The sequence below is a fragment of the Mirounga leonina genome, unplaced genomic scaffold (genome assembly GCF_011800145.1).
Source record: "Mirounga leonina isolate KUSES-001 unplaced genomic scaffold, KU_Mleo_1.0 Mir_201, whole genome shotgun sequence".
NCBI lineage: Eukaryota > Metazoa > Chordata > Mammalia > Carnivora > Phocidae > Mirounga > Mirounga leonina.
This window is the reverse complement of record NW_023270504.1, coordinates 116,387-136,252: the sequence shown is the minus strand read 5'-3', so window position 1 is coordinate 136,252 and position 19,866 is coordinate 116,387. Positions and strand designations below refer to the sequence as shown.

General features: G+C 38.0%; 1 protein-coding gene across 2 annotated transcripts in view; it reads left to right on the top strand.

The window, feature by feature from the left end:
• LRRK2 (leucine rich repeat kinase 2) overlaps window positions 1–19,866 on the top strand; it is a 158,359-nt gene that overhangs the window by 102,616 nt on the left and 35,877 nt on the right. For both annotated transcript variants that reach the window (XR_004683328.1, XM_035027906.1), the window contains exons 40-42: window positions 1,806–1,996; window positions 7,439–7,599; window positions 19,158–19,328. Coding sequence is in view for 1 of the 2 variants with exons in the window: in XM_035027906.1 (XP_034883797.1) it covers window positions 1,806–1,996; window positions 7,439–7,599; window positions 19,158–19,328 (523 nt within the window). In the remaining variant the exon portion in view is untranslated. The remainder of the gene's footprint in view (window positions 1–1,805; window positions 1,997–7,438; window positions 7,600–19,157; window positions 19,329–19,866) is intronic.

Here is a 19,866-nt window from a genome sequence, read left to right as displayed (position 1 = left end):
TAGGCAGCTCGGTGACCCAAGGAAATGATAGGAGAAATAGTAGCAGTAGAGTGCGTAATGTGCTTGTTGTTGTTGTTGTTTTTTAAGGATTTTATTTATATATCTGAGATAGAGGGAGGCAGAAAGCACAAGTGGAGGAGGGAGGGTCAGAAGAAGCGAGAAAAGCAGACTCCTTGCTGAGCAGGGAGACTGACATGGGGCTCAGTGTGGGGCTCGATTCCAGGACTCTGGGATCATGACCTGAGCTGAAGGCAGATGCTTAATGGACTGAGCCACCCAGGTACCCGTGCTTGTTCTTAAAAAAAAAAAAAAAAAGGAAAAGAAAAAGAAAAAAAAGGAAAGCACTTCAGGTATCCGGTGCAGCATTTTGAGGGTCATTCTACCAGTGGTCATGAACTGGGGCTGATCTATTAGAGTCTCCTGCTCCTTTCTCCTTGAAATCAGTGAGCGCTTTTTGAGGATAGAAAATTTGAATTAGGCTTCTTTCTGCCTGGGACTCTGAAAGCGAACAGACCTAACTTGACTGCTTCTCAGTTTGAACCAACTGAGCTGATCAGACAGAGGAAAAAAAGATTTTTATCCACTAAGGAAATATGGTTGCAGGCTGGAGCTTTTGTTCTTGGAAAATCCCTGCTCAGGGTATTCAGCCTTTCTTCTTCAGCTTGCAGAATTCTCCACACTCCCGTGTCCTGACAAAGGCAGTTGGCACTGATACTCCACACCTTTGAAGCTGATTGTTAAGAGGCAGAGCTTCTGCAGAAATCACAGTTTAAAACATGAATCAATTTAATATCACATGAACTATAAATTTTAACTAAATTTGGGTTTCAGGGTAAAGTGAAATATACAGAGTGAAGTATGTATGGCATTCACAGACCACGGTATCAGTAAAGGAGATTGTAAAGTCTCACAGGATGTGGGCTAGGAAGAGGATTACATCAGAATGGAGACCTCTCTGTTCAAGCTAAAATGGTATCTCTGACTCCTCGGGGAGACATTGTTGCAGCTGGGGATTGCTCTAGTGAGGGTGGTTCAGGGCAGGTCACTCTGAGAGAGTAAGAGTATTGGAGCTAAGATCGGAATGAGGAGAAGCCTTTGGCCCTGTGAAGGGGAAGGGATTCAGAGCAGAAGGATCAGCATGGGCCAAGGCCTTGTGGCTGGAATGAAGGAGCTGGGCACGTGCAGAGAACTGAATGGACACCAGTGTGGTGGAAGAATGCTGCATTAAGCATAGAGGGTTTGAGAGATGGGCTGGGGGCAGGTCAGATCAGGCCCTGAAGGCTGTGTAAGTACACGGGGTTTTAATCCGAAAGTAACAGGAAGTTAGTAGAGAGTTTTCAGGAGGAGTGATACCTTATATCCCTGTGGTCTTAGACACTCTCAGGAAACTTGTCTAGTCATGAAACCATTAATGATAGGCACATTGTACCTCACCTGCTAGTTGCAGTTGATTAGAAGTGGCTGCTCAGAATCCTGGGCGGAGGAGGACTCTGTGGCTGACTAGGATTCACTAGATAAGAATGACATGACCTGGTAGTGTAACCACAGCATGTGGACTGTCCCTGTATTAAATCTTCTGAAAGACACAGAGCAAAGGGAAAGACAGAACTTAACATGTTTGTTCAAAATACATTTTTAAAAAGCCATTTATTCCTGAATATGTGGAAAATACAAAAAAGACCAAGGAAGAAATGGAACATTTGCTGTAATCCAGTTTCCCAGAGAAAACCATGCCCAAAGTGTCAAGACACTTAGGAAGGAGATACTGGGGCTGTAGTACGTGTAAATGTTTTTTACTTTTGCAGGAGCTGGTGGTCCTTTGTCACCTCCACCACCCCAGCTTAATATCTTTGCTGGCGGCTGGGATTCGTCCTCGAATGTTGGTGATGGAGTTGGCCTCCAAGGGTTCGCTGGACCGCTTGCTTCAGCAGGACAAAGGAAGTCTCACCAGAACCCTGCAGCACAGGATTGCACTACATGTGGCTGATGGCTTGAGGTAATTAATTCGGTCATGTGGTTTTCTACTCAGTATGTGACAAGAGGGAGCCTGAACTTACTCTCAGGCTTGGAGAACAGCACTTTCCAGTAACATTATGTCCCAGTGACATTTCACAAACAACTTGAGGGAAAAACTACCATTTCCCTGATCAGATTTTGTAATTTCATAAAATAAGAGTAGGAAGGCCACACAGAACCTCCTAGATAGTGAAAGGAGAGTTTGGACCCAGGAGTCCTGCTCCAGAGCTCAGGATGTAGTGTCCTCCTTCCCCTAAAAAAATGTTAGGTTTCAAAGTGTCAAGGAAAGTGTCAGTTCTCATGGATAATTCTAATAAGGAAAGATTGGTCTGTATTTCTGAAGGGGACTGGAATGATTTGACTATCAGGGGCACACCCAACCCTGCAGCCAGCTGGCCCCAGAAGGCACAAGAGAGTAGAAAGGCCATGGTCTTTGGAGACAAAGGGACTGGGAGAAATCACTGCTCCATACACTTAGTAACTGTGATTTTACACCTCTGAAACCCTTTTTGTTAGAGTCTGTAAACTGTGACTAATACTTAATGCGTAACATTTCAAGGACTTTTGTGATAATTGAAGACCTCCCAGATTAAAGTCTGGATTTCCTCCTCCTCCACTGGCCCCATCTCCTCACGTACATATTTCACCTTGGAGTAGTCCTTCATTCCGTCCTTTCTCCCACCTCCTATACCTAATCCTTAAGCAAATACATTCAGCTCTGCCATCAAAACATATCTTAATGCAGCTACTTCTCACAATCTCTTTCCCTACCCACAGCTGAACTGTAGTCAGGGCTCCTTGCCTAACCGGCCCACTCCCCTTCACCTTTGCCCTATATAACTCGCTCCTCACATGGCAGTGGCCATGGTGGTTTTTCTTCATGGAAGTTGGATCAAGTCTTTATCCTGTTACCAATCCTCCCCTATCTCACTCTCTGGTCACTGTGCTCAGCCACTTGCTGCTCTGAGGTATCTCAAATATACCCGGGGCTTTACTAAAGCTCTTCTCTTGACTAGGAGTGTCTGAGCCCCAGATATCCTCTTGGCTCACTTCTCATTTCTTTCAGGTTTCCTCTCAGAGAGGATGTCCCTGCCTACCTTACGTCTCTCTGGCACCTATAGCACTTTTCACTACCTGGTATTCTTTATGTTTTCATTTAAAAAAGTTTGTTCATTGTCTGTCACTAGAATGTAAGGGCCACGGTAGCAGGGACTTGCCATCTTGTTCACCTTCCTATCCCTGGCACTTGGGACAGTGGGCCCTCGGTAAATATCTGTTGGCAGTAGAGGGAGTGGGGAGAGAGAGAGTAGGGGGCGAGGGAGAGAGGGAGGGAGGACAGCATACCTATTCCTCTATATGGGACTGCGTCTTTTCCTCTCAGGCAGTCTCCAGAAATGTAAATGGAATGGATGGTAAGGAAAACAAATAAACACTGCTCATAAACAAACAAAACCAAACCAAGAAGATATAACTTGATAGTGTATAGAGAATAGAACAAGAACATAAAATAACTCTTTTCTGGAAGAGTCCAGAAATTACTGAAAAACTTACAGATTATTAATAAGACAGTATTGCGGAGGTTTGGATTTGGCTGGGTGTATATCTGCTTTTGAACACCAGGGGGAACCGTGTATTAAATTAATCTAGATAATGTGCAACAAAGTCTCATGTATTTCAGAGCTGGATCAGTTGCTTTCCTTAATTTAACTAAGTCCAGATCCTAATTTTCCCCTAATTCTTCCACATATTTCCCAAAATGTTTATTTAGAAAGTGAAGAATTACTATTTTTCATTCACGACTGTTTGAAAGACCTCATCTCTAAGATAACTCTCTAAGATAAGGTTCTCTGAGACCTTACTTTAAATAACAAATCCAGCAGTTTCTGGTGAAGTAAATTAAACCTCAGCATATTTTCCTTTAATTTGCCTGATTTCTTCTCAGCATAATGCCAGGACAGCCTTCTGGATCTTTATAAGAGGCTAGTAGATTTTAGTAGCTTTCTGTCTTCTAACGGCACTAAGTATATTTTTAAAAACTCAGCATTAGGGATTGCCTTCTCAAATATATTTCAGCATAAAACTATAGGTACAGAGGTAGAAAGAGACAATAAAATCACACTCCTCTGGAGTCCCTTAAATGATGGAGCTGTTTAGAGGGATATATAAGAACTTCTTTCACATTCCCATATTCTTTTACAGTAGTGCCTACAACTATTAGCTTTCATTTCTAATTCAGTCCTCTCCCTTGAGCTCTTAATCATAATTCTCAATTACCTATGAAGATGTGGTCACCTGTATTTCCCATAAGTTTCTATGTTTCATTATTTACAAAATTGAGTTTCCTTTCTCTGCTACGTCCTCCTACCATGAATCTGCTCTTTCCCTTGTATCTCCCACTTGCTGACGAAGATTATTGTGGTCACATCTAGGCTATTCCTCTCCTCCCAAAAGTAAGTATCCATTTGGCCACCAGGTCTTTGACTATTTCACATTATCTTTTTTCATCGATTCATTTATTTTTAGGCTATTACTGCTGCCTTGGTCCAGTATGTCTAGGGAATTATCAGAATATTTCTCCAAAAATAAAAATCTAATTATGCTTGAAATTCCCTGGTAGTTCCAAATTATCTGTGAAGTATGTCCAAACTCCTTGGAGTAGCATCGAAACTCTTTGTGTATGCCTCTTGCCTTTCTCTCCATCCTCCTGCCTTTCCACTGCCCTCACTTGCCATTCTAATCATGCTGAAGGTCTTGACTTTTCATTGACATCCATGTCTGTTTTGGCATTTGTCCCCAGATTTGTCTGCCTACAGAATTCATTTTCCTGTAGAATTTGCTCATATACCATCTCCACAGTGAAACTCAACTGCACCATGAAGAGATAACCTCTCTAGCACGTGTTCCTTGAGTTGGCTGTATGCAAGACTTTGTGTTAGGTGCTCTTTCTAAAGTGTGACTCCTCAAAAGCAGAGATTTAATGATGGCTTTATATCCCCTGGTGACTGACCTTCTTAGATACCCAATACATATTTGTCAAATGAATGAATGCATCTCATTTTTAGAATAATTCTACTTAGGGTGAGATAAAGTTTACTTTAAATTATCAAGAAAGGGGTTTCCTAGCAACACCAATGATATCACAATTAAAGAATGACTGACAGCATTTAGACCAGTTTATTTTAATAAAATATTTGGCGATGCTCATTGTCACATAATGCATAAATTATGGCTGAATTATTTTCAGCAAGGCAAGATCTGTACTTGTTAATATATCAAAGGCTATTTTGCTGGTCTGTTAGAAGCTATTAAAACTGTATTTTTTAAGATTAAATTCTATAACTGAACATTTTAACTAACCCAGTTAATCTTTCCCTCCCACTGACATTATTTCAAATTAAGTTTATTTTTTTAACCTTTGAGAAGAATTGTGAGAGAGTCTGTATTCTATAAATATTCTGAAAGAGGCATGCATTAGGAAGGATTTGGATGCTATTCAGTTATACATGACTTGGCTTTAACTTTTTTCTTCTTAATCTCCCAGCTTTTCTTTCCAGCAAGGCAAGGGTAGCTAATGGCCTTTCAGTAAGCCCTTAGTAAATTTTTCTTTCTAGTCCATTACTTATTGTTAAGGTCAACTTCATTAGTACATTTATCTTATTTTTCAGCCAAAAATATGTAGAGCAGAATGAGTAGGCCTAACGTCAAATGTCCTGACTAGTTCCTGGAAGAGAAATTTAGGTCTGCTTCAGCTGATGCAATTAAATGATATATACACTGTAGGCCATCATGCAGTGGAAAGTTCATAGTATTGCTGCCACTCTGCTCATAATCCCTCTAACAGTGATGGGTAGTAGGTAATGGAGTAAATATTTATAGATACAATGTGAACCCAAACCAAAAGCCACAGACAAACAAAGGATTTAAATTTACCTCTGTTAAGTTCTGTAAAAAATTGTCCTTCCAAGATAGGTCATAATTTACCTGTGAGATCACGTGGAGAGCTATAACAAATTTGACATCATGGAGCAGGAAAGACAGAGTTGGGGAGGATGGATCTGAATTTTGTGAATATGTAAGGAAAGGTGGTAATGGAGTTACTTTAATTGTTGGAACACAGAATGGACAAGACCTGGTTAAGATTAAAACTTTGTTTTGTTTTTTAATCTTTACCTGCAGTGTCCAACTCTACTGCTTAAGTTTGATTGGATCAGTCTCCAAAGGGAATGACTTTAACATCATCCGAGATCACCTTTCACAAGAAATTGTTTTACTCATTCCAACTCTCAGTCCAAAATGTTTTTTTGTTAATCTTAATTCATAATAGAATTGGGCTTAAAGTAAATTACATTTTTGAACAGATTATGGTATTGATAGCTGGCTAGGTTTTTTTATGTTGATTTGTTATTATTGAAAAAGGTGAAAACATTTTCCCCAAATTTAGGAAACATTTTAATCAGAGAAAAATAAATATCAAAAGAGAAATGGAATAGAGAGAATTTTAAAAGCTAAGGTAAACTTCTATATGGTTTTAAGAAAATCAAAACTATTAAACGGAGTTATAACAAAATACGATCAACTCTTATTTAACATATTTACATTTTATTTTTTATTTATTTTTTTTTTTTAAAGATTTTTTATTTATTTATTTGACAGATAGAGACACAGCGAGAGAGGGAACACAAGCGGGGGGAGTGGGAGAGGGAGAAGCAGGCTCCCCGCAGAGCAGGGAGCCCGATGCGGGACTTGATCCCAGGACCCTGGGATCATGACCTGAGCCGAAGGCAGTCGCTTAACCAACTGAGCCACCCAGGCGCCCTAACATATTTACATTTTAAACTAATTGAAATAGTCATATGATCTTTGAGGGAATTCAGAGAATTCTTTTACATAATTCTTAGGTATACAAAAGAAAAGTGACCAAAAACTGGTACTTTGCTTGAACTGGTTGTGCCTTAAAGTTTAAATCACTCACTTATCAAGATAGACCCACTTTTTGTTGGTTTGTTGGTTGGTTTTAAAAGCACAAGCTTGGGGCGCCCGGATGACTCACTTCGGCTCAGGTCATGATCCCAGGGGCCTGGGATTGAGCCCCCTCCCCCCCCATCCAGGGTCAGGCTCTCTGCTCAGCCCGGAGTCTGCTTCTCCCTCTCCCTCTCCTTCTGTGATCTCTCTCGCTTTCATTCTCTCTTGAATAAATAAATAAAATCTTAAAAAAAAATAAAAGCACAAGCTTGTTTTGTAGTATTTGGCTCATATGTTTTAATTTCCTTCTATGATATCTCTTCATCTCTGTGGAGGGGTCAAACTTAGCACAGAAGTTTTGATGCTTTGCATGATGGACACCCATATTTAAGGAAATCATGACGGAAGTTGTAATAACATAATCACATTTTAATGACATTGCCTGCACGTTTCCTGGCAGATACCTCCACTCGGCCATGATTATATACCGTGACTTGAAACCCCACAACGTGCTGCTCTTCACCCTGTATCCCAATGCTGGCATCATTGCCAAGATTGCGGACTACGGGATTGCTCAGTACTGCTGTAGAATGGGGATAAAGACGTCAGAGGGCACACCAGGTAGGTGAGAAGGTTGATTTGGTAATTCCTTCTTCAGGATGGACAGCCAGTGACTTCCGTTGTAAGTTCAGGAGACTCAAGAGAACACTGTATCCTATCATGTTGTGAACAGATATTTCTTGTGTGAATATTGTGACTACTACATTGTGGTCAATAATCACTATGGTCTGTAGGGGGGAAAAAAATCTGATGAAATTTTCCAGAGGGAAAAAAACAAATAAAAAATAGAGAATGTTGGAGCACCTGGGTGGCTCAGTCGTTAAGCGTCTGCCTTCGGCTCAGGTCATGATCCCAGAGTCCTGGGTTCGAGCCTCACATTGGGCTCCCTGCTCCGCAGGAAGCCTGCTTCTCCCTCTCCCACTCCCCCTGCTTGTGTTCCCTCTCTCACTGTGTCTCTCTCTGTCAAATAAATAAATAAAAATCTTAAAAAAAAAATAGATTGAAGGGGGTACTCCTGGGTGGCTCAGTCCTTAAGCGTCTGCCTTCGGCTCAGGTCACGATCCCAGAGTCCTGGGATCGAGCCCCGCATCAGGCTCCCTGCTCCGCGGGAAGCCTGCTCTTCCCTCTCCCACTCCCCCTGCTTGTGTTCCCTCTCTGGCTGTCTTTCTCTCTGTCAAATAAATAAAACCTTTAAAAAAAAAATAGAGAATGTTTGATGACAAATTATATTTTTAAAAGTTGGATTTTTAAAATATTTAGATATTCTAGAGGTGGTGAAAAGGAACAGAAAAAGTTTTAAACTAGGTATTGTTTGCACTTACCTAAAAATGAGGCAAACCAAATGCAGGTTCACAAACCCTTTCTCATAACTCTGAAATCCAAAGAACTTTGAAAACCCCCAATTTTTTTAATAACTGATTTGGCAGCAAAATCTGACCCAAACTAACTTGATGCTTATTACGATCTTTATTTCTCAAACTCTGTGCGAATATGTGTATGTTTCATGATAGAAATACAGCACATTTGAGTACAGGGTGCTGGTCCCGATCCTACTGAGAGTTTCTATAATTATGTTATGTGCATCATTATCAACTTTCTTAAATATGAAAAAATATAAATTCCTAAATACTTTTGGCTCCAAGAGTTTCAGATGGAGACTTGGGGCCAGAGTTTTCAGTTGTACTGTTCTTGATACAGGCATACTTTCTTCTTACAGATTGGTACAGGAGTTAAAACCTTTAAACACTGCACTTCAGTTTTCTTTCTTCAAAATGTATAGGTTAATACATCAATACTTAATAATAATATAGTTTCTCTGTTTGGTCCTATATAGCAAGAAGAGTCATGGTTGCTATCTAAAGTGAAACGTACCTATCCTGGTTATCGTTATATCTATGGTCTCCAGAAATCACAGAGACTGTTTTATTGCCTTAGAGTTTAATGTTGCTTTTTAGGGTTATCTACAACCCCTATTTGTCATGCCTGTTCTAATAATCCTATTACTTCTACTGTTAACTGACTTTCTACCACTGATAATCCACTTCCTGTGCTCTTGTATTTGCACGGTCTTATGTTTAGACGTGTTCTTTCACATTACTGTCTACTCCATGGGATCCTCCCTCCCTTTCTCAACTCCTGTTCTCCTGATAGTCTCAGGTTCATCAGAATCTTAGGTTCTGATTAGTAAGAAACAGTCATAAGGCAAGTGCTCTGTACAGAGATATCTTGTCTTTTGGCCTTCAGTTTGAGCAGGAATAGAAAATTGGGGGGTTAACTTATGTTTGGAGGAACAGCTCCGTCTTCAGAGAAATCTTGTACAGTTTGTTATTTGTAAATAAATTTACATCATCTTGATGATTGGCACTCATTTAAAACACATGCCTAATACAGAAGACAATGGGGTGACAATAACCCCACACCCTGGTATGAACTTGGATAAGCAGATGGTCCCAGATTGCAATGCATGGTTTTATTTTTGCTCCAAAGACATATCCTCTCTTTTGTTATTCATAGCATGTGTTGGAAGCAGAGTGTGCTCTCTCCCTAAACCTTTCAAAGTACATATTATGGCTGCAAGTTTCTCTGGGTTGTTTAAAATGATTATCTCTTGAGCACCAGCTGTGTATCAGGCTCAGTGCCAGATACATCAGACACATGGTATCTTATCCTCATGCCAAGGCTGAAAGTTAGCTTTTACCTTCTCATCTGTAAAATGAGGAAGCTGAGGGTCAGCAAGATTCTGTACTTGCAGGAAGTCATGCAGTAAGTGGTCAAGATAAGAACTCAATCTAAATGAATAATGAATCCAGAACTATTTGGCTTTAAATCCTAAATCTTTCTCCTAGATTACATGCAACTCTAACATGGCTTAAATACTCAATCTTAGTTACTAAAAAATCAAAATAAACAAAGCAAAATGATGGGACCATGAACAGCCAACATTATCAAATACAGGTTTGGAAGAAGAATCTTAGAGGATGGAATTCCATAGGCTTCCTATACTCCCACCTAGAAAATGTGGGCACAGGTTAGGGGTCTTCTTTTGGGAGATCTGCTCATGACTCTCATGTGATATGAAGGTGGGCCAGACCACTCAACTGAGGCCTACAATTTGCTCCCCCTCCAAACCCCAACCTAGTCATGATGTTCATGGAGTAGAAATCCTACTGATGAGGTCTTGTCCACCTACTTGGGCAGAGGATCTGTCTGTTCCAGTTGACTGTGTTCTGGGCCTCAAACCTGCCACCTCCCTCAGCGGGCTGGGCCAGCCAGCAGCCACTCAGTTCAACTCTGTTCAGACTCATGGCCCTTCCTTTTAAGTACCTGACTTCCTGGTTTTGGTGAAAACCTTCCTAGAGTTCAATATCCAGTTGATTTTTCATGCCAAGCCGGATACTTTTTACTGATCCTTTTAATCTGCTATATCAATGTGCAGTAACATACATAATGGAGAAAGATCATGACAGAAAAACCCAAAGCCTGATCCTTTCTGTTCCATCCCTTTCCCCCCAGGCTGCTTAATACATTGTAAGCATTTTTTCTCATTATCCTGGACCTTCTCTTTATCATTACTGTATTCATTATTGTTAGAGCACTTCTGATGATCTCAGCTCTAAACTCAGCCTCAAATTTTAAATAACAGTAACTGTCACCACTGCTAACCACCATCACCAAACTTTTCCTTCTCCAAATCATTATGTTTGAGAAGAAAATCATCCCCTTCCATATGATTTCAGTTATCTCGAGTCTTTTCCTTTTAATGGATCTCTTAATGTTATAATCTTTAACTTGGAAACTTCTAGAGAAACAAAAGACCATACATTTGTTAAACTTGTGTGTGTGTGTGTGTGTGTGTGTGTGTGTGTGTGTATGTTTTAACCTTTACTGTGGTGCATTCACTCTGTTGTGTGCATGTGAAAGTGGGTTCATCACTGCTTTCTGAGAGAAGATGGGAATGGGAGCAAACCTTTTGTGGCACGGACAGTGTGCTGCCTTGTGCTTAGACTTTTGTGTGGGTTGATTATCTCATTTAATCCTTATGACTGCCTGACATAGGTCTTATTACTATTCCTGGTTTACAGATAAGGCAACTAAAGCTTAGGGCCCATTAGAAGTGTCTATAGGGTCATACAAGATGCAAATCCAACCTATCAGGGAGCAGAGCCCCTGCTAGGCAGCATCAAAGATGGAAAGCAAGTTAGAAACAACTCAGTTATTGGCAAGGACTGATGCAGTGTCTGTTTACATTTCGAAAGGTAAATATAGGATGGATTCTTTCAACTATAAATCATTTGGAGAGCTTCCACTTAACTCGGTTAAATGGATATATTTATATCATATCCTGTTGAGAATGACAGTCAGTTCTGGGTCCTGTGACAGCGACACTGTTGACTGAGGTGGATGCTGAATGATGGCTCCAACTCTGCCAACATCCATAGAAATACAGTTGTCTTTGGACAGATAAAGTATTACTCTCTGGTTAAACACTATTATCTGATAGAGATTATGAAACATGCTCTACTGATATTTCTCTCAAAGTAAAAAAGGAAAGAAAATATATGTTTCTGTGTACTATGTGATGTATAGTCCGACCTAACATAAATTTCTCATATATTTTTTTTAATATTTTATTTATTTATTTGAGAGAGAGGGACAGAGAGAGCATGGGTGGGAGGAGGGGCAGAGGGACAAGCACACTCCCTGCTGAGCAGGGAGCCCAAACACAGGGCTTGATCCCAGGACCCTGAGATCATGACCGAAGGCAGATGCCTAACTGACTAAGCCACCAGGTGCCCTTAAATTTCTCATATTTTTTTTTTAAAGATTTTATTTATTTATTCATGAGAGACAGAGAGAGAGAGAGGCAGAGGCAGGGGGAGAAGCAGGCTCCCAAGGAGCAGGGAGCCCGATGCGGGACTCGATCCCAGGACGCTGGGATCATGACCTGAGCCGAAGGCAGACGCTTAACCATCTGAGCCACCCAGGCGCCCTAAATTTCTCATATTTTTGATCTGTGGATCTTTTCCTTATTTACTCATTGCTTTTGTTGAAATTCAGGTTCATTTGAGAAGTTATTTCTTTTTTTTTAATTTCTTTTTTTATTTTTTTTTAAAGATTTTATTTATTTATTTGATAGAGAGAGACACAGCGAGAGAGGGAACACAAGCAGGGGGAGTGGGAGAGGGAGAAGCAGGCTCCCCGCGGAGCAGGGAGCCCGATGCGGGACTCGATCCCAGGACCCTGGGATCATGACCTGAGCTGAAGGCAGTCGCTTAACCAACTGAGCCACCCAGGCGCCCTGAGAAGTTATTTCTAAAAATAGTTTTTAGACAATGAATCATATTTTCCCAATTATTTTGACATTGTAATTGTTATGATAATTCTCCAAGGGAAAATTATCTTTATTCTTTATTCATTTCTTCATGCATCTGGCAATAATTTATTGCATATTTGCCAAATATCAAACTGGTGCTACTACTTAATAACTGTGTGGTGTTCATCAGGATTTGCTTTCTGGGGCTCAGTTTTCACTTCTGTAAATTGTGATGAGAAAAAAGTAATGCCTACCTCATGGGGTTGTTTTAAGGGTGAAATGAAATCATCCACATAAATAGCATAGAATAAGTCTTCGCATATTGCAGTTGCTTCAACCATGTTAGCAATTGCTCTAGTGATGAATTTGGGGAATGTGCATGAATAAATGTGAATTTTATCCTCCAGAAAGCACATATTCTGCCAAGACAAATAGGGCTATAAACAAATAATCATAAAGCATTTTGCCAGTTTCAGTAGGCGATCTAGTTCAAGGTATAGTGATAAGAGCACAAAGGATCAAGTACTTAACTGAGTTGTAAGTTTCAGACTTCCCTTCATATAGGAGATTATTCTGGAATTATATCTTAAAGGATAAGCTGGAAGTTTGAGAAAACAAAAAAATTAAAGAGTCAGAGTAGACATTCCAGGCAAAAGGCACTAAGGTATAATAGACTTGTCTTATTTAAATAACTGCAAGAAAGTCTTAAGGTCTAAGTGATAGATGGAGGATGGAAGGTTACTAAGTGTCTTTCAATTCTGGCTGTGTACTAGATAGCATGTAGAGCTTTAAAAATGTATCTAGTGGGGTTATATCATTTATAATTCTATTTTAGTAGGCATGGGGTGGAATTCTCAATCTCTCCACAGGTTAGAAGCTCCTGGAGAACTTCCAAATATATGAGTCTTGGGACCTCACCCCCAGGGATTCTGATTTAAGTTCTAGTTAAGTCTGGGATAGAGCCCAGACATTGAGTTATTTAAATATCTCCAGGTAATTCTAATGTGCATTCAAGATCAAGAGTCACTGGTCTAGAATGAAAGTCAAGAATAGCACACAAATATTTCTGATACACAGCCCATAATCACACTTTTCTAAGTCATGAAAGGCTTTTTAAATCATGCCAAATAATACAGTCTTTCAGTTATGGGGAGTCATTGAAAAATACTTGTTAGCCACAGTTTCCCATCTCTACATCGTATAACTAGTGTTACTGACTGCATGAATCGATGGTAAGATGGGCAGCTCAGATTTTGGTACTGTCTCACAGTGGGGGGAAATGTTATTTATAAAAAAACTTTTAACAAGATGATAAGTATTTACTTGAGATTTTAAAAGTATTAGCCTGTGATAGAATCAAAAAGTTAAGAGAGTGAGTAAATATGAATAGAGTTTGGGCTTATATCCAAATTAAAAAAACAAAACAATGTCAATTACTTCCAGTTATTCTTTCTCAGTGGTGCATATTCTAGGCATCGCAGTGGATTCTGGAGATAGAAAGATAAGATATGACTTGGTGAACTATTTGGCTGACTGGAATCTGTTAAACAGAGGCTGCGAAGTCAGACTGTCTGGTTTTGAATTCTTGGTCTACTGCTTACTAGCTGAGGCTGGAGAAATTACCTAGCTTCTTTTCTTGGTTCAACAATAGTACCTAATAAAAGTATCTATTTTGGGGGATTGTTGTGAAAAATAAATGGGAGATTCATATAAAGATTCATATAAACGTTCTAGCTGCCTTTGCTTTCCTGAACTTTCTGCTCTTTCTACTTAGAGGGCGTCAGGCTCTGTTTTTGTTTGCCTTCCTTGCGCTGTGGGCTGGAAACTCTCTGTAGGGTCCTTAGAGGACTCACCTTGTTTGTTTGCTCTCTCTCAGGGATCACTGTCCTGCACCTAGTGTCCAGCGGTTCATATATTTTGCCTGATATTTCATTGTTTTATGCAGGGTGGTAAATCTAGTTCCCGTTATTCCATCTTAGCTAGAGGAAGAAGTGACACATGTTAAAAGACTTATTTGAACAGCCCAATATAACAAGCAGTACACTTAGGATTTCAGTTAGTGCTTGACATTTCTAGTCTTTGAGGGCCGTCGATGCTAAACAGGGTATCCCTGCAGTGTGGTAATATGGTCCATGAGCACCATAGGTCATTCATAATATTAGATCATAGATCATGTGGCCATAGTGCCCCTTTGTAAAGATGTAAGAGATGTTTCTATCCCAATGGCAGGTAATATTAAAAGTGTTCATTTTTATCCCAAATGAAATTCCATGGTGAATACATTGAATAGCTTGAAAGTTTATTCTTCCTGTTACTACTATGGTGACAAGTTTAGTTAAATGTAAGGTGAAAATTTTGGGAGAACTTGCAGTTGCGGTTCCAGGAAAGTCCTCCATTATAAAGTACATGCAGAAGAGCTTTGAGGATCTTCTCGTGGTTTAGACTGACAGGCAAACATCATATTGGGAGCTTAGGTCTTAACACCCTGAGTCCCCTTTCCCATGATCACTTTGGTCTTTTTGAGGTGAAGGACTCCATGATGAGGCAGCTCAGGCCAAGTCACTTTAGAGTAAGATTTGATTTGCAAAACAGAAGGGCATGAAGTAAAACAGCAAATCCTATTACGCAGGTCGAAATATGTGTTTCTAATAAATTAGCAGCAATAATTCTTAACACTCTGGTAACATAGAGATATATCTATATCTAGATTTGGATGTGCTTAAGTTTTTTATAGATGTATTATAAATTCTGCTTTAGTTTTCTTTTTCTAATTAATATTTCATGGACATCTTTCTATGTCAAACATCAGCTTTAGCAGTTACGTAGTATTTCATTGCTAGTATGTACAGTAATTTACTTAACCACATCTTGATGTATATTTAAATTTTTTCTGACTTTTTGATGTATTGCCTATGCTTTAACTAGCATAATTGTAAATTAAAATTGTCCATTTATGAAACTGATGTTTTAAACATTAAATTGGTAGGCATGGTATTGCTGGGAGTGCATATTTTGAATTTTCAAACACTAATTGCCTCTTAGAAAGGTTTGTCAATTAAAATTGCCTCCATACTCGAATTAGAGCACCCTTTTCCCTTTCTGGGCTTAGTTATTCTTTTTAATCTTCACAAAATTAATAGTCAAAAAATGAGAACTTAATGTTTTTATTTTCCAAGTGTTTATTTAGTTGCTTATTTTTTGAGGCTAAGCAATCTTTAATATAGAGGACATGTATTTTTCCTTTCATGTTCTGTACGTTTTTGTGTCTTTATTCATTTGTCCATTGTTCTCACTCATTTGTAAAGCTGATTTTAGTTAATGTTGACTCTTTGCCTCTCATATATTCAAATATTTTTCCAGTGTACGGTTTGTTCCTCAACCTTGTTGATGGCATTTTGCTGTTGTAGAGTGTGAATCTTTCAGATAAACAACTTGTTTCTTTTACCTTTTGGAGTCTGATTTTCCCGACATGTTTTGTCGGCGCTACACCAAGGACAAGAACGAGGGGGCTGATCTGTGTCATTGCAGGCAGTTGCTTATTATTTTTAAATTCTCCAAAGACAGTGTGACTTCAGCTCTCAGCCTTCAGCTCTCACCACCCACCTTCGGAGAATGATTAGGAAGGCCTTTTGCATCCCAGTACTATCAACTTAGTTATGAATATGTCTTCACTACTTTCATGCATATATATTTATGTTCAAACTTTTGGCTTATCAAAAGTTTATTAGGTGTAAGGAGTGATGCAGCTACTCCTCTCTTTCTTAAACAGGCAACTCACCAAAAAAAAAAAGTCTGTCTTTTCCCTGCTGCTCTGAATGCCATCTTTATCATATCTTTCCTACATATTTCTGTCCAAGTTCTCCATCTAGTTTCAGTGTTGCATAGATTTTGGTAGAGTATCAAGGATTTTAATTATGTTATTTTATAGGACAATCTGATTTAAACTTTGTTTACTCAGCATTTTTGAAATTCATGATTTTTAAGTGGATATTCTACCTTTTTCAGAGAAACAAGTTACAGCAATATATTATGCATTTTTGTGTTTAAAGGTATGGATTGGGGATGAATGTCTCATATTATTCTGCATGCTTTGTTGATTAAATGTCATTTTATTGCAATCTGTGACAACATATTTGATGCAGACCAGCCCATTTGATGCATTACAGTCAGATAATCATTCAGTGTTTATTATTTGGGGGAGTTTTTTCCTAAAATCCTCTACTGCTCCATAGATAACTTTAGAAGAAATTGTTAGTGCAATCAAGAAATTAGAAAATCATTAGAAATTCATTGGATGAATTTCAGGAAGCACTTAAAAGTGCCTTATATTGTAGTTGAGGTACTTCTTGAATATATAAATAAGGATTATGTTCTCCTGCTGGGGATTTTGTCAATGAAGATATTTATTTTGAAAGAGAAGATAAGAAGGTTAAAATCATTTCCATGTTGAAGTAAATACTTCTTTCCATAGCCTCACAATTATCTTTCTTAGTGTCCCCCGACTCACTGAGAAAAAAAAATTCTAGCCTTCTGCGTAGCTCTAACATCTGTGGATTGATGCCTAGAGGGATAAAAACTGTTGTAAGAGAATATGTGCCTTGGATGAAAATTTAGACTAAGTGACCCTTGAGTTTTTCTGCTCGAAGACCCCTTGATTCCAAATCCTAGTGTTTCTAACAGTAAATTTACCAAGGGAAAAAATATGTTGAACGTTTTAATAGTCTCTGAATAGTACCTTGTTATAATAGATACCCCCAAAATGTGTTGGATGAATAATAAATAATTGGATGAGATTAATATTAGCCTCCAAAATCCCATTTAAATTCTAGAAAGGTAATCAAATATTATTGATGAACTAGCTAATGTGTGAGTAACTCATTATTTGTAAGTACTCTTGACTTGACCGTTCATTATCTTTGTGGCCTTAGGAAAACACATAACATTTTTTAAAAGATTATGTTATTCATACAATGGAAAGTCCTCATCTGCCCACCACAGGTGATTTTTGTGCATAGCAAATGAAATACTTAAGAAAGTTTCTATAAAATGCTATAGTAATATGAATTAGGAGCTGTTGTTATATGTTTACATTATGTCACAGATATAGTTGATTAGGAATCTATTTAAGAACTGTCTCAAATACTTACACAATTCTTTAGCTTAGGGTGTGAGTATGATACTATGGCTATGTAGGAAAGTGTCCTTTTTCTAAGAAAATGGCTATTATATATGTCTCTCTCTATGTATAGACAGGCATACATACAGACAGATTTGGGAATATGGTGAATGTGTGTGTGTGTGTGGAAAGAGAGTGTATGAACAAATGTGGCAACATGTTAACTGGAGAATGTTAACAGTACAATAGGGGCTATCATGCTCAAATCTGACATCCCATCTTTCTGATTCTTCATGTCCTTCCAGCCTGGTGAAGGACTGCTGAGCTTCATCTTTTGATGGTAAACTCTGTCAAACAGAACTCTTTCCAAATTCAATCATTGACTTCTTGAAGGCTATGAATTCATACTTTATTTCCCTGGCTCTATATTTAAACTAAGATAACATTCATGTATGTCCATTATGGTGGCTAACTTAACATAATAAAAAAAATCCCTTACATAGCCAAAAAAAAAGAAGAAAGAAAATTTCTAAGTATAAAAATTAAAATAATAATAAATAAAAGCTAATAATTTTAGCACATGGAAATAATCATTATTATATTTAGATGTATTTCTTTGTTAACTTTTTATTTTGAAAATGTTTAAGTCTACAGAAAAGTTGAATGAATAGCACTATGTACACCCATATGCCCTTCATATAGATTAATTGATTATTGACTATTTGCCACACTGTCCTTTCTTTCTCTTTCTTTGTATATGAATTTGAGACTTTGAAATTAAATTGCGGACATCATGCTGCCATGCCTAAGTATACTGACATATATTTCCTTAGAATAAGGATGTTTGTTTACATAATCACAATACCATTATCATAGCTAAAAAAATTAACTCAGTTGATTTTTTTCCACACATTTGATCACTTTCTGTCCTTGCAGAATTATATCATACATTTTCTTTTCATTTACATTATAGCATGTCATCTTAAAAATGATTTTTAAGTTAATACATAGCGTACATTATTTAACCAATTTCTTTCGATAGTTGGATTTCATTAGATTGTTGATATTTTTACTCTTGTGAATCATGTTGAAATTACTCCTTTTTCTTGAAGAATTTAGAAGTGATTTATCTCTTTTGTGAAATGAAAGGTTTTATTTCCCTTTAAGAGAATTTCAGTCATGAACCAATACCTGAGAGAGAGGTGTTGTTTTATCTTAGTCATAGTTTTATTTTCATTTTTCCATTGGGTAGAGGGAGTAGAGTCACAAGTTCTGGAAATAATGAAGGCATTGAACTTCAGTCAAGTTAAAGTGACTTGGAGTGAAGTCTAGAAATCTCGCCCTCCTGACCTCTCCTTTGTTTCAAACACTTCCCTGGGAGTAGTTATTTTTAGGAATGAGAAAAATGATGTAGGTTTTTTCCCCTCTATTAGGCTTAATTTCTTTAAATATGAAACATTAATAATTATTGAATGTTTATCATTATTTTTGAAGAGCAATTTTGGGGTGAAATGTCAGCACAGGGCTGTTAATTGGCTTGATCTGTATATCTCCTTATAGAGAGGACATGGCCTGATTTAGAACTCATCTCCTTGACTCTTCATCAGCATATGTACCTAAAAATATGCCTCCTTGGGTGTGTGAGCCCTGGTGTTGGGCATATTTATTAATATATCTGCTTACTTTCAGGGTTTCGTGCACCTGAAGTTGCTAAAGGAAATGTTATTTATAACCAGCAGGCTGATGTTTATTCATTTGGTTTACTACTCTATGACATTTTGACAACTGGAGGTAGAATAGCAGAGGGTTTGAAGTTTCCAAATGAGTTTGATGAACTGGCAATACAGGGAAAATTACCTGGTAAGTTTTATTTTATCTACAATAAAGATGATTATTTTTTATATCAGCAGCTTTATTTCCAAGTTGTTTAATTGTATAGTTAATTCACTGCACAACTGATGAGTTTTTTTTTCATGCATGAATATTCTTAAATCCTGTGACACATTAATAAAAATCGTGTAAGAAAGATAGCGGTTTAAGGCTTTTAAAAAAAATCCCAAATTAACATTGATGTATTTGGTATTATATTTAGAATAATATTCAGAAAAGAAAATTGCTGTTAGAGCTCCATGCTTAGTGACTTCTGTGCTTATAAAGAGTAACTATGTGCTCATTAGCTTGGAGTATTTTCATTTTCTTGGAGGGAGATAATTTATATGCAGGAATGGAAGCTTTAATTATTTATAATAATTATTTTTAGTAGTAAATATTAATAAGAATTAACAAATGATTGTCTAATGAGATCAGATCTCATTTTGAATGGTTGTCTCATGCTTTTAAGAAATTCTAGGACATTGTCATTCATCCTTGACTATTACTTCAGTTCCCCCTACAAAGT